Raw genomic sequence first — 20,093 nt, forward strand, 5'->3', positions numbered from 1 at the left:
AACTCACCCAGCCATCCATCCATCCACCTAACCACACTGCAGGTCGCAACACTTTGCGTTCTGCTTCATTCCTCGCGCTGCTCGACTCTGAAATTCCGTCCCATTGTCTCTATTTAGAAATCTCTCATAATAAATAAACCTTGCTCAAATCCGAGGAATGTGCCAACTCTTTCGATAACAACGTTGATTGTGTTGTGTTTATTGCTGGCCAACGGACGTTTCAGGCCTTTGGGCTTGTGCTCAGCAACTGCGTCATACATATATATAATAGTGTGTCAAGGTGCGTTTAGGTGCGTTTAGGTGGCCCTCACCTGGTTGACAATGTCAAAGTAGATGGCCAGGGTAGTGCTGGAATCCAGCGAGCAGATCTTCCACTGGCACGTACCGCCGATGCCCATCTCCTGCGGCGAGGATCATGATTGTCGGCAGAATTCAACGCCGAGGCGCACGTCTATCGGTGTTCGCGCAGAGGTCAGCGGCGAGCACCGCGAAGCGCATCCCGGGAACGTTCACACGTCCGAGAGCCGCAACAACCACTCGCGGCGCATTCTCAAAGCGCATCGCCACTTTCATTAAGCGGCCTGCGCGGGCGACTTTAATCATAATCGCACGCGCCCGTTTAAAAATGTTTATTTAACCTGAAAAACGCACTCGCCTTTAACGTGGTATTCTGAAAACGTTCAAGTGTTGAGAGCAGTGGAAAGAAATAAGCTGTTTCAACAAAGCCCTTGATTGCACTTTCTGTTGTCAGTGCCTTCAAACAATAAACGCCCCATGCAATTACACCCCTGCTGTGGCCAGCTGAGCTAATTACAAGTGTCGTGCTGCGATTGTCGCGAAAACATGAACCTAATTAAGTCAAATAAACAGCGAGTAATTCATCGAGTTAATGCAGATTTATCAAAGCGACGTGTAATTATACGGTTATCGTCCAGAACGGCCGGGTTGCAACGGGGAAGGCGGCTTATCGTCACGTGGGCGACTTACGTTCTCAGACACGCAGGGCCCCTTGGTGTTCAGCGAGACGCAAGGACCGATGGCTCCAGACACCTTAAGCTCTCGCGTTGTCTGAAATTACCATACAAATGAAGAGCACGAAAGATTATTTACACTTGGCACGATGGACACTCCCCCTCCCAGAAGCGGTACGTGCACAGGTACCAAATATATCTATCGTGGTCTAACAGAATCAAGGCGTCCAATGTCAGATTACATCGGTTATGCAAAGCTAATGGAGATTCACCTCTGACCAAAATTGTCAGATCTCTAGAATCTCAGCAGGCTTGAGCCCGGACAGTGCTTGGGTGGGTCGCCATCATGCACTCCGGGTTGTCATAGGCTGCTGCGGGGCTGTGCTAGGTGATGGTCAGCAGCAAAACACATTGTTGGAAGGGATTTCTAAGCTCCCAAGCGCACGATTCGATCGGCGCATGCACCATGAGCATCCCTTCACCCGATCCGCACTGGTGAAGTATGGTAAAAAAGAAACCTCTATGACCAACACAGAATGGAGAGGCTGCCATCCAGCAGTGGATTAACAAGGCACCATCACTTATTATTACTGCTATCATGAGCATAAAAATAAATGTCAAACAAACGACTTGCGATTAATTTATGCAAGAGGTTTAATTGACTCACAAGTGGATTGCGTTCACAAACGCCGCAATGAAACTGCCAAACCTCGCATCATCACCATCAGCCACGATCTATCCACTGCTGAATGAATGCCTCCCCAAGCCATCGGCATCTCTCACGATGCTGTGCTGGAGTAATCCACCACGCACCCACAGAACCGCCGATTTCATCGCTCAATATTTCTGGAAATGTGGAACAATATTGGATAGACCCTACAAGGAACTCAATGGGTTAGTCCCGCAATATTTACGGGAACCGATCCATTTTCACGATCCAACGAGGTCGCCGAGATATTCCGATCGCCTTCTTCGAATGGCTCCGAGGTCAAGCCGAATATCCTTGGGTGATCGGGCTTTTGCCAGTGCTGCTTCCAGGCTTTGGAATACTTTTGCCATTGCTCATAGGACAATCAGAATTGTTCAAAAACTCACCTCTTTAAATAGGCCTCTATCCCCTAGTTCTGGCCGTTAACCCTGCGGGTTCTGTTCATTCGCTGCTTTCCATACACGGTGGCGCATTGGGATATACGGATGAAACGTGCCTTACAAATGTAAATTGTTATTAATTATGATACAGGTTGGTCCAAATGCCTTGTGACCTCCAATTAATTGAGCCCTATTTATTTTCCTTTGCATATCCATTTACGTTTTAAATAAACGTTACTTCCAAAAATATGAGGTTTTTAGAGAATAAAAATGGGGGTCACAATACATCTGGACCACCCTGTACTATTAAGTGCATACTCGGGCAAACAACACACAAGTGGGGGTTTCACATTGCAAGCTGCTATGCTCACCTTGACTTCGAGGACAGCTCCAAAAGCCATGCGCAGGTTTCCTTGGAAGTCCCTGCCAAACACTCGCTGGAAGGTCTGCTTGAAGAGCGACGTGTTGAAGGAATCGCCCATCACCATGTAGCCGCTGGAGAACAAAACTCGACAACGTCACACCGACTGCATCGATCCGCAAGCCAGGGGACACACGCAGAGACAATTTTTTATTTGGTCGTCGCATTTGCCTACGCGCTTAGAAAAAAAAAGGACAAAAAGGACACTTTTACACTTTCATCGATCGGATCAGAAACAACTTTCATCAGATAGGAATGATCAACCAATAGAACAATCTAATGACAATTACTTGAACGTGTAAAAAGTAGATGCCCAACAGCTATCGCCTCTACAGTATAAAGGGTTGGATGAGAAGATACTGAGTTCAAGTCCGAATTATGTCAGTATTTATGCACCTTGCCACAAAGATCTGATCCACTAAACAGGACAAATTAGGTCGCATTCCAAAAGAGAGTGTTGGGTTTGATTTAGATAATAAGGCTATGCGTGGATTAGATAATGACACACTGCATTCAATGCATTGTGGTCATAAGCTAGACGAAACCAAATACACTCAAGTACAAAGATCTCCCGTGTAGGCTGCATCGGTTGCCGGGGCAAGTGCTCTTAGTGAGCGCTTATAAATACCAGAAGAGCTCATAAGGTGACGGTGCATCCACCACGACGGGGAGAGAGACACGCAAACTTCAAATATACAGCAGGCGTCAGGGTCGGGACCGAACCCACGACCTCCTGCACACCAGGCGAGGGAGATAGCGTCTGGGAACACGTGTGCGTGGTGCAGGTGGTGTACCCAGTGAGGTTGGGGCAGCACTTCATCTCCAGCAGACCGGTCTGGTCCAGCGCACAGGCGTAGATGTCAATGGCATGGCCGTTGACCGTGGCACGGTTTGCCAAAGCTTCAAAGTGCTGACCGTGCACAGAGGTCGGGGATGGGATGGGAAGGCAAACAAGAGCGTTGTGCAAAAAACGCGCGAGCGCTACAACGATGCAGTCTTATGCGGAATCCCAACGCTCCAGTGGTGCAAAGCGATGCGAGGCGCCACTCACAAACCTCAAACCAAGCCAGGGATACAAACCCTCTTGAGAAGGACAGTGTCAACTACCAAGAAAGTGTGTCACGCACCAAAGAAATCGTTCTCATTGTGCAAAGGACCAATTTCTTGCGTGACACTCGAACAGAGAGAAAAAAAACAAAACAAATAAAGCATCTCCACCCAAGGTTGGCACAAACCTAGCCTTGTCAATTAGGGTGTAAGAAACGCCAAGAGGAGGTGGAGGAAATTGGAACGAGCCCGAGCAAATTTGTGAACTGACAGCATGCCAACCTTGGTTGCTTTCTTCATGTGTTTGACATTGTCCTTCTCAATATCGTGCCAGGAACGGATGGGCGTCTTCAGCTCCTCGCCAACGACCATGCCAGGCCCTTGTGTTGGGGGCCCGCCCGTGAACAGCATGATCCGGGCACCCGCGTTGGGAAAAGTGCACTGTCGGGTTCAAGGGCGTCACCAACAACAGGAGTTTGTTAGTAGGTTGGGGAGGCAAAACACAACTGCAAATCAGCACAGAGAAATAAACAACTGCCGACACATAAACGACAACTGCGTAGATTTTCTCGGTTGCGCTGTACAGCTCTGCCGACGGCATTGTTCAGGTCGCACCGCGTATTGTTCGGCACAATGTCTGATGTTTCGCTCCACGTGCTGGGAACCGTTTGTTTATTTTTTTTCACGAACCGAACTCGGCTCCTGAAGACGCGTCGGAGAGCCTCCCGACACAAATTGCTGCGAGCAACACTGTGAATTTCTTTACCTCCAGCAATCCCACGGCAATGGAGAGGGCAGTGCCGGTGGATCGCAGGGCCCTCTTGCCCTGCTGCACGGGCCACGGGTCTCTCTGCAGCTCCCCCAGCAGGTCCGTCATGGCCATGTCGATGTTCTGCACTGGCTGAAGAAACCTGCAGACGTTGGCGGAGAAAGGCGAGCGTTGTGAGCGTGCGTCGCAAGTCAAAGGGCTGGACTGCGTCGTCTTTTGTTGTTGCTGCTGTTGTTGTTGTTGTCGTCGGATGTCACCACCGAGGAGAAGCCTTTACCGGTTGTGAACTGGAGAATGCTGAGGCTGGACTGGCTGAGCCTGGCCACCTTGGGAAGCAACTGGTCTCATCAGCCCGAGCATATCCTGTTCACAACAAACAAAAAAAAACCATTACTGGATTGTAATAAATATTTTCCATACTTGTTGAGTCGGGATGTTGCCGTGTTTTAATGGTGAGCGAGCACTGGTCTTGCAATCCAGAGTTCGGTGGTTTGATTTGATGTGCCGGCTCAGCAGTTGAAACCAGCATAAATGAGCACAACACTGTCAGTCCATTGGCAGGTCGGAAATTGGTGGGTTAAACTGTTACCTCTTCCAATATGTCTGGCCAGCATGGAAAATTAAGCCAAAATACACTCCAGAGCATCCTCTAGTGTGGGCCCTTCTGCCAGCAGTGGCATGAGTAAGGAATTGCAGAGCTGCACCATTGTTACCACCATTTTAGCATTTAAACCCTTCCCCATCCACCCACTCACCCCAAACCCACTCATATCTGGGGGACAAGGTGGTACATCCGCACACATTACTTCGAGGACACAACACAGTTGTGATCTTGGTCGGGGATGGGGGGGGGCGGGAGGCACCTGGATCTGCTTGGCCGCCAGGTCCTTGCTCCCACGGAACACGTAGCTCTTGGCGATGCCCTCGGCGCCCAGCTCGTGCACCTGAACCATGCGGCCGAACGTGATGAGGCCGACGAGGGCGGCGGGCGGCAGCAGGCTCAGCGACATCTGCAGCGACTCCTTGAGCGCCTGCAGGTCGTCGTCCTCCAGGCACGTGTCCACCACGTAGAGGAAGATGGGCGGCAGGGTGGTGCCGCGCTGTGGGCGAGAAGGGGCCAGACAGCGACCCGCATCGTTATCGTCATTACTGTCGTCGTCATCGTCGTGGGCCATCGTCAACTCACTTCTGATTGAAGGTTCCCCCCCCCCCACCCCCTCACTCGTCGCCAACTTTTATAGTGATTCGATGCGACAATCGATTGAGCGCGCATGCAATAGACAGATTTCACGGCACGATTGGTCTTTTTCGTTATTCCGGAACGCTCTTCTTTCCGATATTAGGAAGCCACTGGAGCTATGCACTTTTAAATCCAGATTGAAAACTCACTTCTTTAGAACTGCTTTTTTGTGTTTAGTTTGTTATTCTTCCCCCGCACCTCCGATTAGCGTGGTTGGCTAGGTACGGTGTGAAAGAATTTCGACATACATAGAGCTACACATGCATTCATGCAAACACACGACAAGACAGGCATTTCTTCTCTTGAGCGCAGCGCTTCACGCTAGCGCCACCTGCTGACAACCTTTTGAAGTGCCAAATTGGGACACGAAATTTATTTAATCCATTATATTTTCATAAAATTTACAGCGGGTTGTCATAGGCAAGTGGGTCTACATGGTTGGCAGCAGAAAAATTGCAGCTTCATCCAAAGTTGCACTGCGCCTCTAAGCTCTCATGTCTATGCTGGCCACCTTAAACAATTCACACTGACCACAATGGAGTGCACGGCTGTCTCTAGCTTACGACGATCCACATTTACGACATATATTTAATGCCACCATGGATACATTCACGACGCATATTCCGACATGACTCCGAACACATCTGAACAGGGTCAGTCTGGTTTCCGGTGTGACTTTTGTTATTCTGAAATGTTTTTTGTGGATTTTTACATATTAAACCCTGTTAAACATGGCTGATGTTTTTACTGATTGTACTGTCTGTGGGAAAACTGGGTCCTAGATATACGAAGACGGGGTTTCCAGGAACGCGTCGCAAGGTCGTAAAAGCGGTGACCACCTGTACTGTCGAATAACCCCTCCTGGAACCGCTCAACATGGCGAGCTCTCATCCAGCAGCGGACCGACAAAGGGCCGTAGATCAGAGGTCGCAACCGGGTACCCGATACCCGTACCCTACCCGATACCGGGCTACCCGTACCCGGCCGGGTACGGGTACCCATTTGCGACCCTGGTGCGGCCGGGTACGGGTACGGGTAGACCGTGAGTCACTGGTGAGTAACTGTTTGTCACTCATTTCCCAACATCTTGTCTCTTCTCACAATTTAAGTTCCTAGAATCAACTCACCCGCGCCTGCAACATGGCTTCATCCCAGAGATCGCAATCAGGTACCCGATACCCGTACCCTACCCGTACCCGGTCGGGTACGGGTAGGGTACGGCCGGGTACGGGTACGCGTAAGGAATCAAAACCCGTTTGCGACCTCTGCCGTAGATGTAGGTGAGGTCAATTTGGCGATGATAAACTAAAACACTGTTGGCATAGCTTACGGGAAGCGTTCTTACCTGTACGATGTATTCAATGGTGGAGAAGTGAGGTACGAGCTCTGCAGGTTGGTTCACTTCTGAAATCCCAGCGTACGTAGGTGGAAACTGTCAAACAGTGCACAAACCACACAGGTGCATGTTTACAGGGACTCCTCTACTTACGAATGAGTTAGGTTCCAGAGGTCTGTTCGTAAGTTGATTTGTTCGTAAGTACAACTTTACTCCTGTCCATTCCAAACATGTTGTGCGGCATGTAGACTAAACACGGGGAGTGGCTTTAAAATTTGTATAATATCCTGTAGATGTAGATGCCACTGGTTCTTAATGTTCTGCAGACGTAGATGCCACCATCGCCGTCTATTGCACGGCGGTTGAACTTTACGACTCTCGGTCCGAACAGGCAGCTGGACATACGGACAGGTTTCTTCATATCTCTGAAAGTTCGTGAGTTGAATGTTCGTAAGTTGAGGAGACTCTGTATAATTAATCCAATGCATATGTGGATTTATGTGAACCTGTAATTAAACGTTTGTGGCAAAACGCCAAAAATTACCAACCGGATTTCTTTGAAGGCAAAAGTTGCATGCCCACAGCTTCGCGTTGTAATCCACTTGGCTGTGAATAAAAAAAAAAGATTTTACGAATGACGGCGAATGATCAGCTCAAGACTAGACAGAATTGTAAAAGTCCTTTTTTATCCGGGAAAGCATTGATGAAGCTCACAATTGTATTTTAGTACAGTCCAGAATCACGATGTTTGGGGCAATTCCTTACATAGTGTGATATGGGACCACATGATGGGATAACTATATCAATTCACGCTAATTGGTCAGCAACCTAACTAATATATTTATTAACTTTGTGCACCAGTGCCAGTGCAGCATCAGCACAGATTTTGTATGCGTATTGTACCATCCTCTCCTAATCACCTCATAGCCCTGGGGGATATGCGTCTCACACACGGCTAAATCTGCTTCCGTGGGGCCGTTCCTGAACGCGCAAGGGGCGACTGCACTGCTCTGCGAGATTTCCCCACAGGTTTTATCCGTCTCACAAAGTCACACCGGCAGCACAATTGTAATGCAATTGGGGAGGGAGGGGTGTGGAAGACAACCAGATTATAACTTTAAAAATCAAGTCTGCACAATCCCCTACAATCTCCGAGGCGACAACGCCTGGCTGAATCCCATCTTATTAACGTCCCCCGAAACAAAGTCGGTTGCTGCTGGGTCAGAGGTCAGGCTTGTTATTACTCCATGGGGTTGGGTGGGAGGGTTGGGGGGCGTGGGGGGGTCGGGTGGGTGTGGAAGCCCTGCCAGCGCTACACACCACAGCGGGTTGAGGACGGCACGGCACGTGGCGCGGCTGCAAAGCACCGGCTCGTACTGCACGGGCGGGAGGTCGGGCCGCTCCTTGAGCGGCGTGTAGAGCCCGCCGAGGGGCACCACCAGCTTGGTGGCCTCGATGCGGCTCGAGGGCCACACGTTCCAGCTGAAGCGCACGCCGTCGCGCTCCTCGCCCTGGGAGATGAACTCCTGGTACGTGGCCATGGCTGACCGTCGGCGGGTGTCTCCTCCGGCTTCTGCGGAGACAGAACTAACTGAAGTGTGTGTGTGTGTGTTGTTTGCACCTCCGATTAGCACGGTTGGCTAAGTATGAAGGATGTTCAACATACGTACATACATACGCGTGTTAAAGTTTGGCCCAGCAAAGGCATTAGAAAGTTCTATTCGGCCCCTAGTCAAGAAAGGATCCCCCCCCATCCCTATTGTAGATAATCATCGTTATCATAATCAGTCATTAATAGTCTATTTCTGGATAAAAGCCTTCCTTAGCCATCACCATCTCTCACAGACCTGCGATGGTGGACGTCCTTTCGTGGTGGATACACTCTCAAGCACGGCCCCTCCCTCCTTCTTCTGTCCGTCACTCCATCATTAGTCTCATTAAACACCCATCATCCCTTCCTAGTGCTGTGTTCTGCCCAAACCCACTAACTTTGCACAACAGTCAAGACAATGTCTTTAACCTGTGAATGTTATTTAACAATACAGCAATATTTTATTTCATGAAGTGTCTTCATATAAATGGATCTCAAGACACTTGAGTGTTTGGCATGTGGGAGAAAGCTCAGAGAATAACCGACGCATACAAGGAGAGGAACACACTCAAAACTCCGCACCGATGCATTCAAAATATACCGCCGTACTGCCATCTCCTGACTACCTCGCAACCCAAGCCTACAACACCTGGCACTCCCAGGACTTTGCCCAGCCAAGAACTGTAGTAACCAAGCTCAACTCTACTTTGCTATAGAGGACTGACCGCAGAAGGCATGCAGGATATCTGCTCGAGTGTTTGAACAACGTAAGCTCATTATACCTTCGTCAAATAATTAATCCCTTTGCACATTAATAAAATATCACGTTAAATCATTCACACTCATTTTGTGCAGAAACATGACACATCTGTTAACGTAACACGAAATTAAAACATGAAGTGTAGTTTTCAATATGTACATTACCGATATTCCACAACGAGGTGTTATATTTTTTTACAAATTTTATCTACCGCACAAAATGATTTAGGTCTGGTTCTTGCCTATAGCACCCTGCAATTCATCAGCATTAGAAAAGCGGTCCAGAGTGTGTTTCTGTAATAAGAAAAATGTTTAATGGTCAACAATTTCACAGGGGAAAAAAATGTTGGTTTTTTGTGACGAAACAGATGCTTGTCTGTTGAGTATTTATCATTCTTGTGAGAACCCACCTCAAGCAGGTAGAGGAATTTCCTATTTTGAAATATCGTGGCCTAAACGATGGTACCAAACTGGTGCGTGTTCATTCACGTCAACTGGGCTATTATTGTCGCGTTTGTGTTTGCAGTTGCGCTTGTCGTTACGTCAATAGTTGGGGAAACTTGCGTCACAACTTAAAGGGAGTAACTCTGGGTGGGGGGTGGGGATGATTGATAGGCTGTCATGCAGCATAAGGGGCAGGATCTTAATCACCAGTAGCCAGGATCCATCCACTGCTTGATGAAGGCGTCCACCTAATTCGCCGCCACCTTTCAGGGTCCCCGCGATGTTAACAATCAACCCCCCCAACACCTGGCACACGAGCAGACTTCATAGTCCCTTCGAATGATGTTACCCTGCCCAAACCCCACTTCAACGTTCTTAACAGTCAAAATAATTACGTCTATAACCTGCGCACTGTCTAATTCATCATTGTTGGTCTAATTCATGACAGGAAATACGTATGTACGTTGAACTTCTTTCGTGCCGTACCGAGCCAGCCGTGCTAATCGGAGGTGTCCATTTGAATGAGCCACGTTACTCATTCAACGAATGTAAAAAACAAATATTCAAACTAAACGCTGATCCTATTACACTATTACAGGTTCAAACATGGAATATAACTTGGGAGTTGTAATCTCATATAAGCGATCACAGAAATGGGCTGACTGCTGAGATATGCCAACGTATTCCTAGGGCCAATACAGAATCCGAGGCTATGCAGATAAATATTACAAATTACATTCTCAAAAGCTGGACTACATTTACATTATATTCTTGGTTCTTTCGGTAAAGTCACTGTAGAAGGGAACTAATAAAATAATACAAATATAAAACAATCAAAATTCTCACGACGTTTCGACTGCAACAACAAGCAATCATCATCATCAGGTGTGAAATCCACAGCTGGTAAACGTGGCACTTTTTAAAATTTTCTTGCTGTAGATTTCACACCTGATGATGAGTGCTTGTGTTGCAGTCGAAACGTCGTGAGAATTTGTATTGTTTTATATTTGTATTATTTGATTAGTTCCCTTCTACGTGACTTTACCGAAAGAGCCAAGAATATGAATCCCTGCAGTCACGAAAGCTTTGAATCTAAATTTTACATTTACATTCTTGACCAGCTTACTCGTAACAGCTGTACGGTAAACGAACATCCCTTTTGTCAATCCACTGCTTGACGAAAGAATGCTCCGAACCCACGCCGTGGCGGGCATGGTGGGGTTCTTTGACCATACTTCACCACGCTGGTCAGTGCTGGTTTGGTGAAGACAGGCTGACAGGGGGAAGCATAGAAGTACAGAAACAGCTGCTGGGATACATCCCACACGTATCGGTCGCGTTGGCAACAGCTGCTAAACGTGGCATATGCGGGTAGATGCCACCGGGTCTGCTCGAGTCAAACTTTACCCGTTGAATACTCACACAAAGTTCTCGCATTAACCCGGCAGAACGTCAGCTACCCAATGTTGTTGTCGCTGTTTTTACTTATAGACGAAAGGCAACGGATGTGATGAAGATGTATAGCCTTGGATGTAATGAGCGACGTTTATTTCAGCGGGCGTATTAACAAGGCAGCACAATTAAGAACAAAAGCCAAAGGGCAGGGAGGGTGGTGGGGTGTGTTTAATCATCGCTCGGATGTGACCACAGCCGGCCAGGGTTCAATCCCCAGCCAAGGCTAACAGTGAGTGCGGTGAGCGATATCTCAAAACGGCATCCTCCACAGTCCAGCGTGGTGAAGTATGGTCAAACACCCCCCCCCCCCCACTCCTTCCACGTCTCCCTACCTCTAACCAGGACCGACAGACCCTTCAAACCACAAGTGGATGTGACACTACGGGGTCTAATAGGGGTGGGGGGGGGGGGGTACATTCACTCCGGATATGTCGGCGACTTGGGAATGTAGTTGCCCACTGACCGCCTCTTCATAACCGATGCCGTTCATTCAGAGGGGGGCCCCCATTCAAAAGGACCCCCCCCCCCCCCATTGAGAGGGGGCCCCCCACAGTATTAACTTTAACGACGAAGACAAAGACCCCCCCCCCCCCCATCTCTAGCCTGCTCCGTATAGCCTCGACAGTAGCACCCGATGGTGGCCAACACCACGCCCGGGGCCGCCTTTGTCTCCCCGCATCAATGTCCTCGTCCGAGGCCGAGGAGGGCCCACCGGTTACCGGTTCGGACAATCGTCACCGGCGTTGGCCGCGTTGAGCGGAAATCGAACTCGGCTCGCCGGGTTCGTAGCTGACCGCCACGCGAACGATCAACGACACGGACACGACGATGATGATGATGGTGATGATGATGCCCCTCCTCTTACCTTAACTCGACACGACTGTCCGCTGTTCGCCGAGAGAGAAGTCTTCCTGGATCACGAGACGGCGGTCGGCCTCCACACAAGATCGCTACAGCGGAGAGGCCGGGAGAGGGGGGGGGTGATGGGGGGTGATGGGCGGGGCCAAGTTGGGTAGCGTCACGGGGGTTGGGGTTTAGCCGGCCACCTTGCGTGGGGCAAATACACAGCCACACAGACACACACTAACACACTTACACACACAGCCACATACTTACACACAGACTTACACACTAACACACTCACCCAGCCACACACTTACACACCCAGCCACACACTAACACACTCACCCAGCCACACACTTACACACACATCCACATACTTACACACAGACACACACTAACACACTCACCCAGCCACACACTTACACACACAGCCACACACTAACACACTCACCCAGCCACACACTTACACACACAGCCACATACTTACACACAGACACACACTAACACACTCACCCAGCCACACACTTACACACACAGCCACATACTTACACACAGACACACACTAACACACTCACCCAGCCACACACTTACACACACAGCCACACACTCACCCAGCCACACACTTACACACACAGCCACACACTAACACACTCACCCAGCCACACACTTACACACACAGCCACATACTTACACACAGACACACACTAACACACTCACCCAGCCACACACTTACACACACAGCCACATACTAATACACTTACACACACTAACACACTCACCCAGCCACACACTTACACACCCAGCCACACACTAACACACTCACCCAGCCACACACTTACACACCCAGCCACACACTAACACACTCACCCAGCCACACACTTACACACACAGCCACATACTTACACACAGACTTACACACTAACACACTCACCCAGCCACACACTTACACACCCAGCCACACACTAACACACTCACCCAGCCACACACTTACACACACAGCCACATACTTACACACAGACACACACTAACACACTCACCCAGCCACACACTTACACACACAGCCACATACTAATACACTTACACACACTAACACACTCACCCAGCCACACACTTACACACACAGCCACATACTTACACACAGACGCACACTAACACACTCACCCAGCCACACACTTACACACACACTCACACAGCCACAACACACTATCACACACACTCACACACAGCCACACACTCACACACACAGCCACACACTCACACAGCCACAACACACTATCACACACACTCACACACAGCCACATACACACACACCCAGCCAGCCACTCACAGACCTAGCCACCCACACACCCAGCCACACACCCAGGCACACACTCACACACCCACCCAGCCAGCTACACCCACACACCAGCCACACACACAAAGACAAAGATCCCCCGTATAGCCTTAACAGACTGTTGGGGCAAGTGCTGTTAGCGAGCACCTATAAAGGCCGGCACTGTGGCACACGAGGAGGTGGCTGGCCAAAACCACGCCCGGCCGCCTTTGTCTCCCCAGTGGCGATATTTACTACACACCGCACCAGATACTCATTTGAGGCTGAGTCGACCTAGGGGAGGCCCGGGACCGGTTCAGATACTCGTCACTGGTGTTGGACGTGAGCAGGGAATAGCGCTCCACACACCCCGTGTTAAGCTATTGACGTTTAGATCGTGTACCTCTCGCGATGGAGATGTGTGCTCCACACGATGCTCAACCCAATGCGTGTCGATTGGTTTTCCACACAGCGTTGGTGTACGGTGCTTTTTCTGGAATATTTTTGCTGTTTTTTCCTGGATTTTCTGTTTGTACATAGCCACATAATCACTTTAAGATGTTTTCTTGTTCATGTTTTTGTTTGTTACGGTCAAGAGCCGAATGGCTCACAGGGCTATACTAAATAAATGAAATGAAACTGATTCATGTCGGCCGTCTCGCGTAGTAAGGGGTTATTAATTAATCTGACGTTTTTATTCTGTGTTTTGAGCCCTAACGCAGGTTCCCTCTGGGTTTGTGATCTTCCACGAAAGTTCATGGTGCATCCTAAACTGCATCCATTGCACAAACCATGGCAGGTGTAGATATCTATTTAAATATATATATTTAAATCTAACCAGGTAAAAACAAGGCCGTAGCCATGGAGTCAACATTGGGGGGGGGGGGGGGGGGACCAAATCTTCCAGGGTGTCTGGGGGTCCCAACCCAGAAAAATATCAAAATTTCCTGCCTAAAATATAAAAAAATTCACTAACACATGGGATCGACTTTTTTTTTACAATAATGTCGAATAGTGTATTGGATTACATTGCTGTTTTTTTACCATTTCTTGTTTCATTGTATGTAATGGCATAGATTAGGGATTAATAAATTACAACCATAACCACAATCATATATGCATTGATTTATATGAAGACAAGTCTAGATATTGTGACCAAGGTTTAGCAAATTGTTTTTTTTTACATAGCATAGCAATTATATTTTTATAGCAACATATTAGGGGGGGGGTCATTTTGAGCATATATGAATAATGGGAGTGGGGGGGTCCCCACTAATATATAATTCCGGCTTTGGGTTAAAATGCCCACTGAGCTATGTAGCTCGTTTTCAGAAGCGACCTGGCCACAAGTGACTTCTTAACACGTGGCAATTCATAGCAGTAGTCAGCTACTCCAAACGCGTGTTTGCTCAAAGTGGAGGGAGGGTGGGGGAGCTAAAGTGCTCGGAGTTTGACATCAGCCATACGGGGGGGGGGGATAAAAAAAACGAAGAATTTTAAAGCAACGTGGCCTTAAGAGCGGAATGGGCCCCCACGTCGCCTGTGGCGCCACTCGTGTCGCGATTGCCACCCCTTAGTAAGATGGCAGAGCGCTGGCTCTGTCGAATGGGGGCCCTACGCGCGTGCGATTTTGCCGGACTCTGAACCGCACTCAGCAGATTAGGAAGACGGAGATTTCACCCTTCTGTATACTGGGTGGAGGGGGGGAGTTTGGTAAGCAAACGTTGCGGGAGGAGGGGGTGGGGGGTGCATCGATATGTCCCGGGTAGTTGTGTATCAGACGAGATATTGACACCGGGTACAATTTGGGGTGGCGTCTGGTATGCAGGAGGGCGTGGGTTCGATCCCGATCCCGACGCCTGCTGCTGTATATTTGGAGTTTGTGTGTGTCTCTCTCTCTCTTCCCGTGGATTTGTTCTTCTCCGGGTCCTCCAGTTTTCCCCTCCACGTTAAGAAGCAACTTGCCGTTTAGATTATTTGTCTGCTATACATTTCCACGTGATGGTCAGCCACTTCGTTGAGCTATTTGTCGCCAGGTCGCTTCTGAAAAATAATGTAATAACTTTACCTGGTAATTCATGATTCGCTAACCTTTCCTATACTTTGTACTCCCATCGTGTCTTCGTATTGTTGTAACTTTCTGACCCCGTGCCCCCTTTTACTGGACATCCGTTAGAAAGAACTTCACAGCTTATCGGATTCCTCCAGCCCCCCCCAAAAAAACACCCCATAGATTCCGACTTTTCCGGGACGTCGCGTCCAATCCGGACAATACGGTCACCGCCGAAGTGAACTGCGAAATGCAATCGTGTGTCAGAGGGCGTTTGGGGTGTGTACGTCACCAGGACTGGCTGGACCTGCCACGTGGATTAAAGTCGCCCTGCACGCACGCGGCCACGTGGGACCGGTGGTATTGAGGCGTGGTGACTCATAGGCACCCCCCACCCCACGTGCCGTCGTCACTTATATAAGTGGCAGCCCTTTGGTTGTTATTTTTTTTTCATTGAGAAATAAGCGCGGTTAGTTTGGAGGGTGTTGTCTTTGTTGCTGTTGAGAATTTCGTCTTCGATTTTAATTCCAGTGCTCATAAACTGGTTTTATACCGAGCAGTAAGAGTACATATGCTGTGCGATCAGTAATAATAGGAACATATAAATGTTAACTTTATATACATTCTGTTGGTTTCTGTAATAAATACTAAGTATTGAATTATAACAATTTACACACAAAAACTTAAGAATGCTCACGTTCTCTCCGTCTGCATTAGTTTCACCGATTATTTTTTTTTTACCCTGAGAACATCGAATGCCGCTTTGCATAACTTTGCCTCAAGGCTGGCTCCTGGTCTGACCCCACTGTGTTAATGCAATCTCAAGTCGACCGCTTATTCGGCTTTATATGGGACGTCAGGGTCGTCTTTAGGGGCCGTCCATAAATGACGTCACGCACCTAGGGGGGTTGGGGGGGGTTAGACATTTGTGACGATGTGTGACGAGGGGGCGGGGGTTTGAGAAATGTGACGTCACATCAAAATGCGCAACTTTAAATTAATATAGACAACACGTTCTACTTAATTAAATAGACTTTTTTAAAATAAATGTTTTGTCCTACAACATCAGAGTGCAGCACCACATTAAATACGCACTACAATGACAATAGTTTAAAGCGATTTGAAGCATGTTTTTTTTTGGGGGGGGGGCAGAGCTTTGTGACGTCATATTTGAGAGGGGGGGTCTGACTTTTTGTGACGCCGTGTGACGAAGGGGGGGGGGTAAAAAATCGTCCAAAATCGCGTGACGTCATTTATGGACGGCCCCTAAGCATACAGTGGCTTTTGACATGGGAACGTGGATTTTCTGCCCCCAGCCCCGTTGCTCGTTTGAGCAGGGAGACACTTGGATTTGAATCGATAAACAATACTTAAAACATCCTGTTGTCAAGTGAAACACCGCAACTAAATACTGTTACAATACATTTGGTGTCACCAGAGGGCGCAATGATATCTGTTTTACAGGGTTTCATAATTCGGAGCAATTTATATTCGCCTTGAGCGTTTGGCACAAAAGTGGCTCGTTTGTTCAAGCCACCGTGGAAAATGCTGTCCATTTTTTTTCTCTCTCCTACGATCGATCGTATCTCTAAATCACAAATTTGTATGATAGCGAGGTCAATGCGGTAGTTATTTTTACATGAAAATGTTAAAGATTGTTACCATTGTACGTTTGAAAGAGAATATCGTTTTGGAGAAGAAACTAACCTTAATGCAACATGCAATTAACATGCGCTTAAAAATAAATATTGAAGCAGCGACGTTTCGAACAATCACCCTTCTTCATTGCACATCACATCATAGCAGCGCTATAAAGAAGGGTGATTGCCAGAAATGTCGCCAATGTATTTTGCTTCTCTGTTAAGATAGTATTATTGACGAATGTTGGGTTATTTGTCAATTGTCCATACCGTACTCGTAGCATTAGCCACCCAAAGTGGCACCGGGGGTCAGACATTTGTGATGATGTGTGACGAGGGGGGGGGCTGAAAATGTGACGTCACATCACAATGCGCAACTTTAAATAAATATAGAACTGTTATAGCAACATCAGAGTGCAGCGCCACATTAAATACGCACTTCAATGACAATAGTTTAAAGCGATTTGAAGCATGTTTTATTTTCGAAATGGAAATATGGTTTGGGGGGGGCAGAGCTTTATGACGTCATATTTTAGGGGGGTCTGACTTTTTGTGACGTCATTTATGGACGACCCCTAAGGCACAATCCTGCTTTCAAGAATCCCCTACGCAGTGCACTTGCATCAAGTACGGGGCTTCTCGTCCCAACGACAGCCACTGATTTCGCGACACCGCACTCGAAGGCACGCACAGAAGATCGTCAAAGAATCGCGTCATCCGTGGCACATCATCCTGGCGGTGTCGCTGCGATCCACACGGCGTCGACTGCTGCTGCTGCTGCTGACTCCTTTGAACAGTCAAGTTCAAGTTAATGTATTAGGTATAGCCCTGTGAGACATTCGGCTCTTGAATCGGGTGCAACCGCAACAAACAAAAAACTAAAACATGAACAAAAAAACATCTTAAAGTGAATATGTGACTGAGTGCAAACAGAAAATCCAAGAAAAAAAAATATTGCAGAAAAAAACACCGTACACCAACGCTGTGTGCAAACATCCCAGTGGGATGCAAGTCAAACAACCAACAACAACCACAAGACAACTTAGATTAAGGCCATCAGTCTAACTCTGTACTACAACAAACAAACATGGCTAAACCAATACACTTTTCGAAATCACCAAAATAAAGCCATGAAACCAACTCTCTGAGCGCGTCACAACACTGCTGCTTTTTCCTCCTGCCACACGAAACAAGGTGCATTGCATTCATTGGAACGATTTTATTTCTATAAAGCGTCAATAATAAAGGTTACTATTTTAAAAGAATAGTGTACCAATTTTACATGCTGTGGCAGGGGCAATATATGTAATTCAGACGTCGCTGTCACGCATACAACAAGCTCGTATAGTATCGAATATGCTGTTACGGCGTGAGGCCTATTCCGCTCTTAAAGCCACGTTGCTTTAAACTCGACTTTTTTTTCCGTATGGCAGATGTCGAACTCCGGGCCCTTTACCCCCCACCCCTCCACTTTGAGCAAACACGCGTTTGGAGTATTTGGCTACTGCTATAAATTTCCACGTGTTAAGCCATTTGTGGCCAGGTCGCTTCTGAAAGCGAACTACGTAGCTCAGTGGGCATTTACCTGTGACGTATAATGGTATGCTGCACGACACGTGGATGGCCAGGGCTGTCCATAAGGGGGGTGGAAGGGGGGGGGCCAGGGCAAATCCCACAATGCGGGGCCTTCAGACTAAGCCAGAAGCATTCCATATGACACCGTGACGTCGAAGTGCGGGCACCCCCCAATGCGCGGGGTCCAGGGCGACCGCCCCGATTCGCCGTACCCCAGCGATAGACTTCGTGGATTGCAATGGGCAAGTGTGTGACGTTTCCTTTTACAAGTTCCAGTGTTTGAACACTGCAAATAGAACTTGAGAAGAGCCATGAGAGTCATTGGAAATATACGCCGTAAATATTAAGTTGGGGGGTGGAGCTGTGGGTCCTATACGAGCCCGGCGAAATGGGTTTTATCCCTGGCAACGGCACATTTTAATCAACTCGCCCAAAGTTTTTTTTTTTGCGAGCCGTTTTACCCGGAGCAACACGGTGTGTCTGTAACGCGAAACGTAATGCAGTTTAAATTCACCGTCGTGCCCTTGGGCAGAGACAAAACCTCCGCTCCCATTCCCTGGGCGATTTCACTGCGCACAGCGTCACAGCCACGCAGCCAGCTTCCCACGGGTGGTGAAACTCGTGTGATCGCTTTTAGTTCTGTGCGTGGGTGTGGGGAGCGCAACAAATGAGCACCTTGTGCGGTGTGTAGTAAACATCGCCACGGGGGAGACAAAGGCGGTCGGGCGTGGTGCTGGCCAACCACCCCCTCGTGTGCCTGCCGGCCTTCATAGGTGCTCGCTAAACAGCACTTGTCCCAACTGTCTGCTGAGGCTATACGGGGGATCTTTGCTTTTGTTGTGGGGAGCGGTATGTCGACTCAGGCTCCAATGAGTACCTGGTGCAATGTTTCCACACCGCCACTCGGGAGACAAAGGCGGCCGGGTGTGGTGCCACTCGTGTATCATGCCTGCCTTCATAGGTGTTCGCTAAGAGCACTTGCCCCAACAGTATTTTAATGCTATAGGGACATCTTTGCCTTCGTCTTTGGGGAGCGGTAGTGCAGTGGTTACTGTGCTGCGCTACGAACTCGGCGACCTGAGTTCGATTACCGCTCACGGCTAACACCTAGCGACGATTGTCCGAACCTGTCCTAGACCTCTCCTAGGTTTACTCAGCCTAAAATTAGTACCTGGTGGGATGTGTAAACATCGCCACCGGGGAGACACAGGCGGTCGTGTGTTGGTTCTGGCCACCCACTCTCTCGTGTGCTGTGCCTGCCTTCATAGGTGCTCGCTGACAGCACTTGCCCCAACAGCCTGTTAAAGGCTATGGGGATCTTTTATCTTTGGGGGCAGTAGTTTTCGCATTGCACTATGAATCCGGTGACCTGAGTTCGATTCCAGGCCACCGCTACAATGATTACACTTGCCTTAGGAACCTACTTTTAACACAATTCTGCTTCATATTGTGTTGGCGTCTCTTTATTCCAACACATTTGTAAAAAAAATTATCGTGCGATTTTAAGTAATTAAAATCATTACAAAGACAAAGATCACCCGCATAGTCTGT

The 20,093-nt window shown here is 48.4% G+C and overlaps 1 protein-coding gene across 1 annotated transcript in view; it reads right to left on the reverse strand.

Moving 5' to 3' along the window:
• Positions 1 to 12,134, reverse strand: part of LOC133342358 (protein transport protein Sec23A-like) — a 36,599-nt gene extending 24,465 nt beyond the window's left edge. The window contains exons 1-12 of the mRNA XM_061551469.1: positions 11,988 to 12,134; positions 8,194 to 8,446; positions 7,422 to 7,479; positions 6,883 to 6,969; positions 5,161 to 5,397; positions 4,575 to 4,660; positions 4,295 to 4,439; positions 3,811 to 3,969; positions 3,276 to 3,391; positions 2,432 to 2,555; positions 988 to 1,068; positions 312 to 401 (exon numbers count right to left, since the gene is read on the reverse strand). Coding sequence (XP_061407453.1) covers positions 312 to 401; positions 988 to 1,068; positions 2,432 to 2,555; positions 3,276 to 3,391; positions 3,811 to 3,969; positions 4,295 to 4,439; positions 4,575 to 4,660; positions 5,161 to 5,397; positions 6,883 to 6,969; positions 7,422 to 7,479; positions 8,194 to 8,414 — 1,404 coding nt within the window. The 5' untranslated portion in view covers positions 8,415 to 8,446; positions 11,988 to 12,134. The remainder of the gene's footprint in view (positions 1 to 311; positions 402 to 987; positions 1,069 to 2,431; positions 2,556 to 3,275; positions 3,392 to 3,810; positions 3,970 to 4,294; positions 4,440 to 4,574; positions 4,661 to 5,160; positions 5,398 to 6,882; positions 6,970 to 7,421; positions 7,480 to 8,193; positions 8,447 to 11,987) is intronic.
• Positions 12,135 to 20,093: the final 7,959 nt, after the last annotated feature.

This window comes from Lethenteron reissneri, chromosome 14 (assembly GCF_015708825.2).
Source record: "Lethenteron reissneri isolate LAM-NWPU_2019-01 chromosome 14, ASM1570882v1, whole genome shotgun sequence".
Lineage (NCBI taxonomy): Eukaryota > Metazoa > Chordata > Hyperoartia > Petromyzontiformes > Petromyzontidae > Lethenteron > Lethenteron reissneri.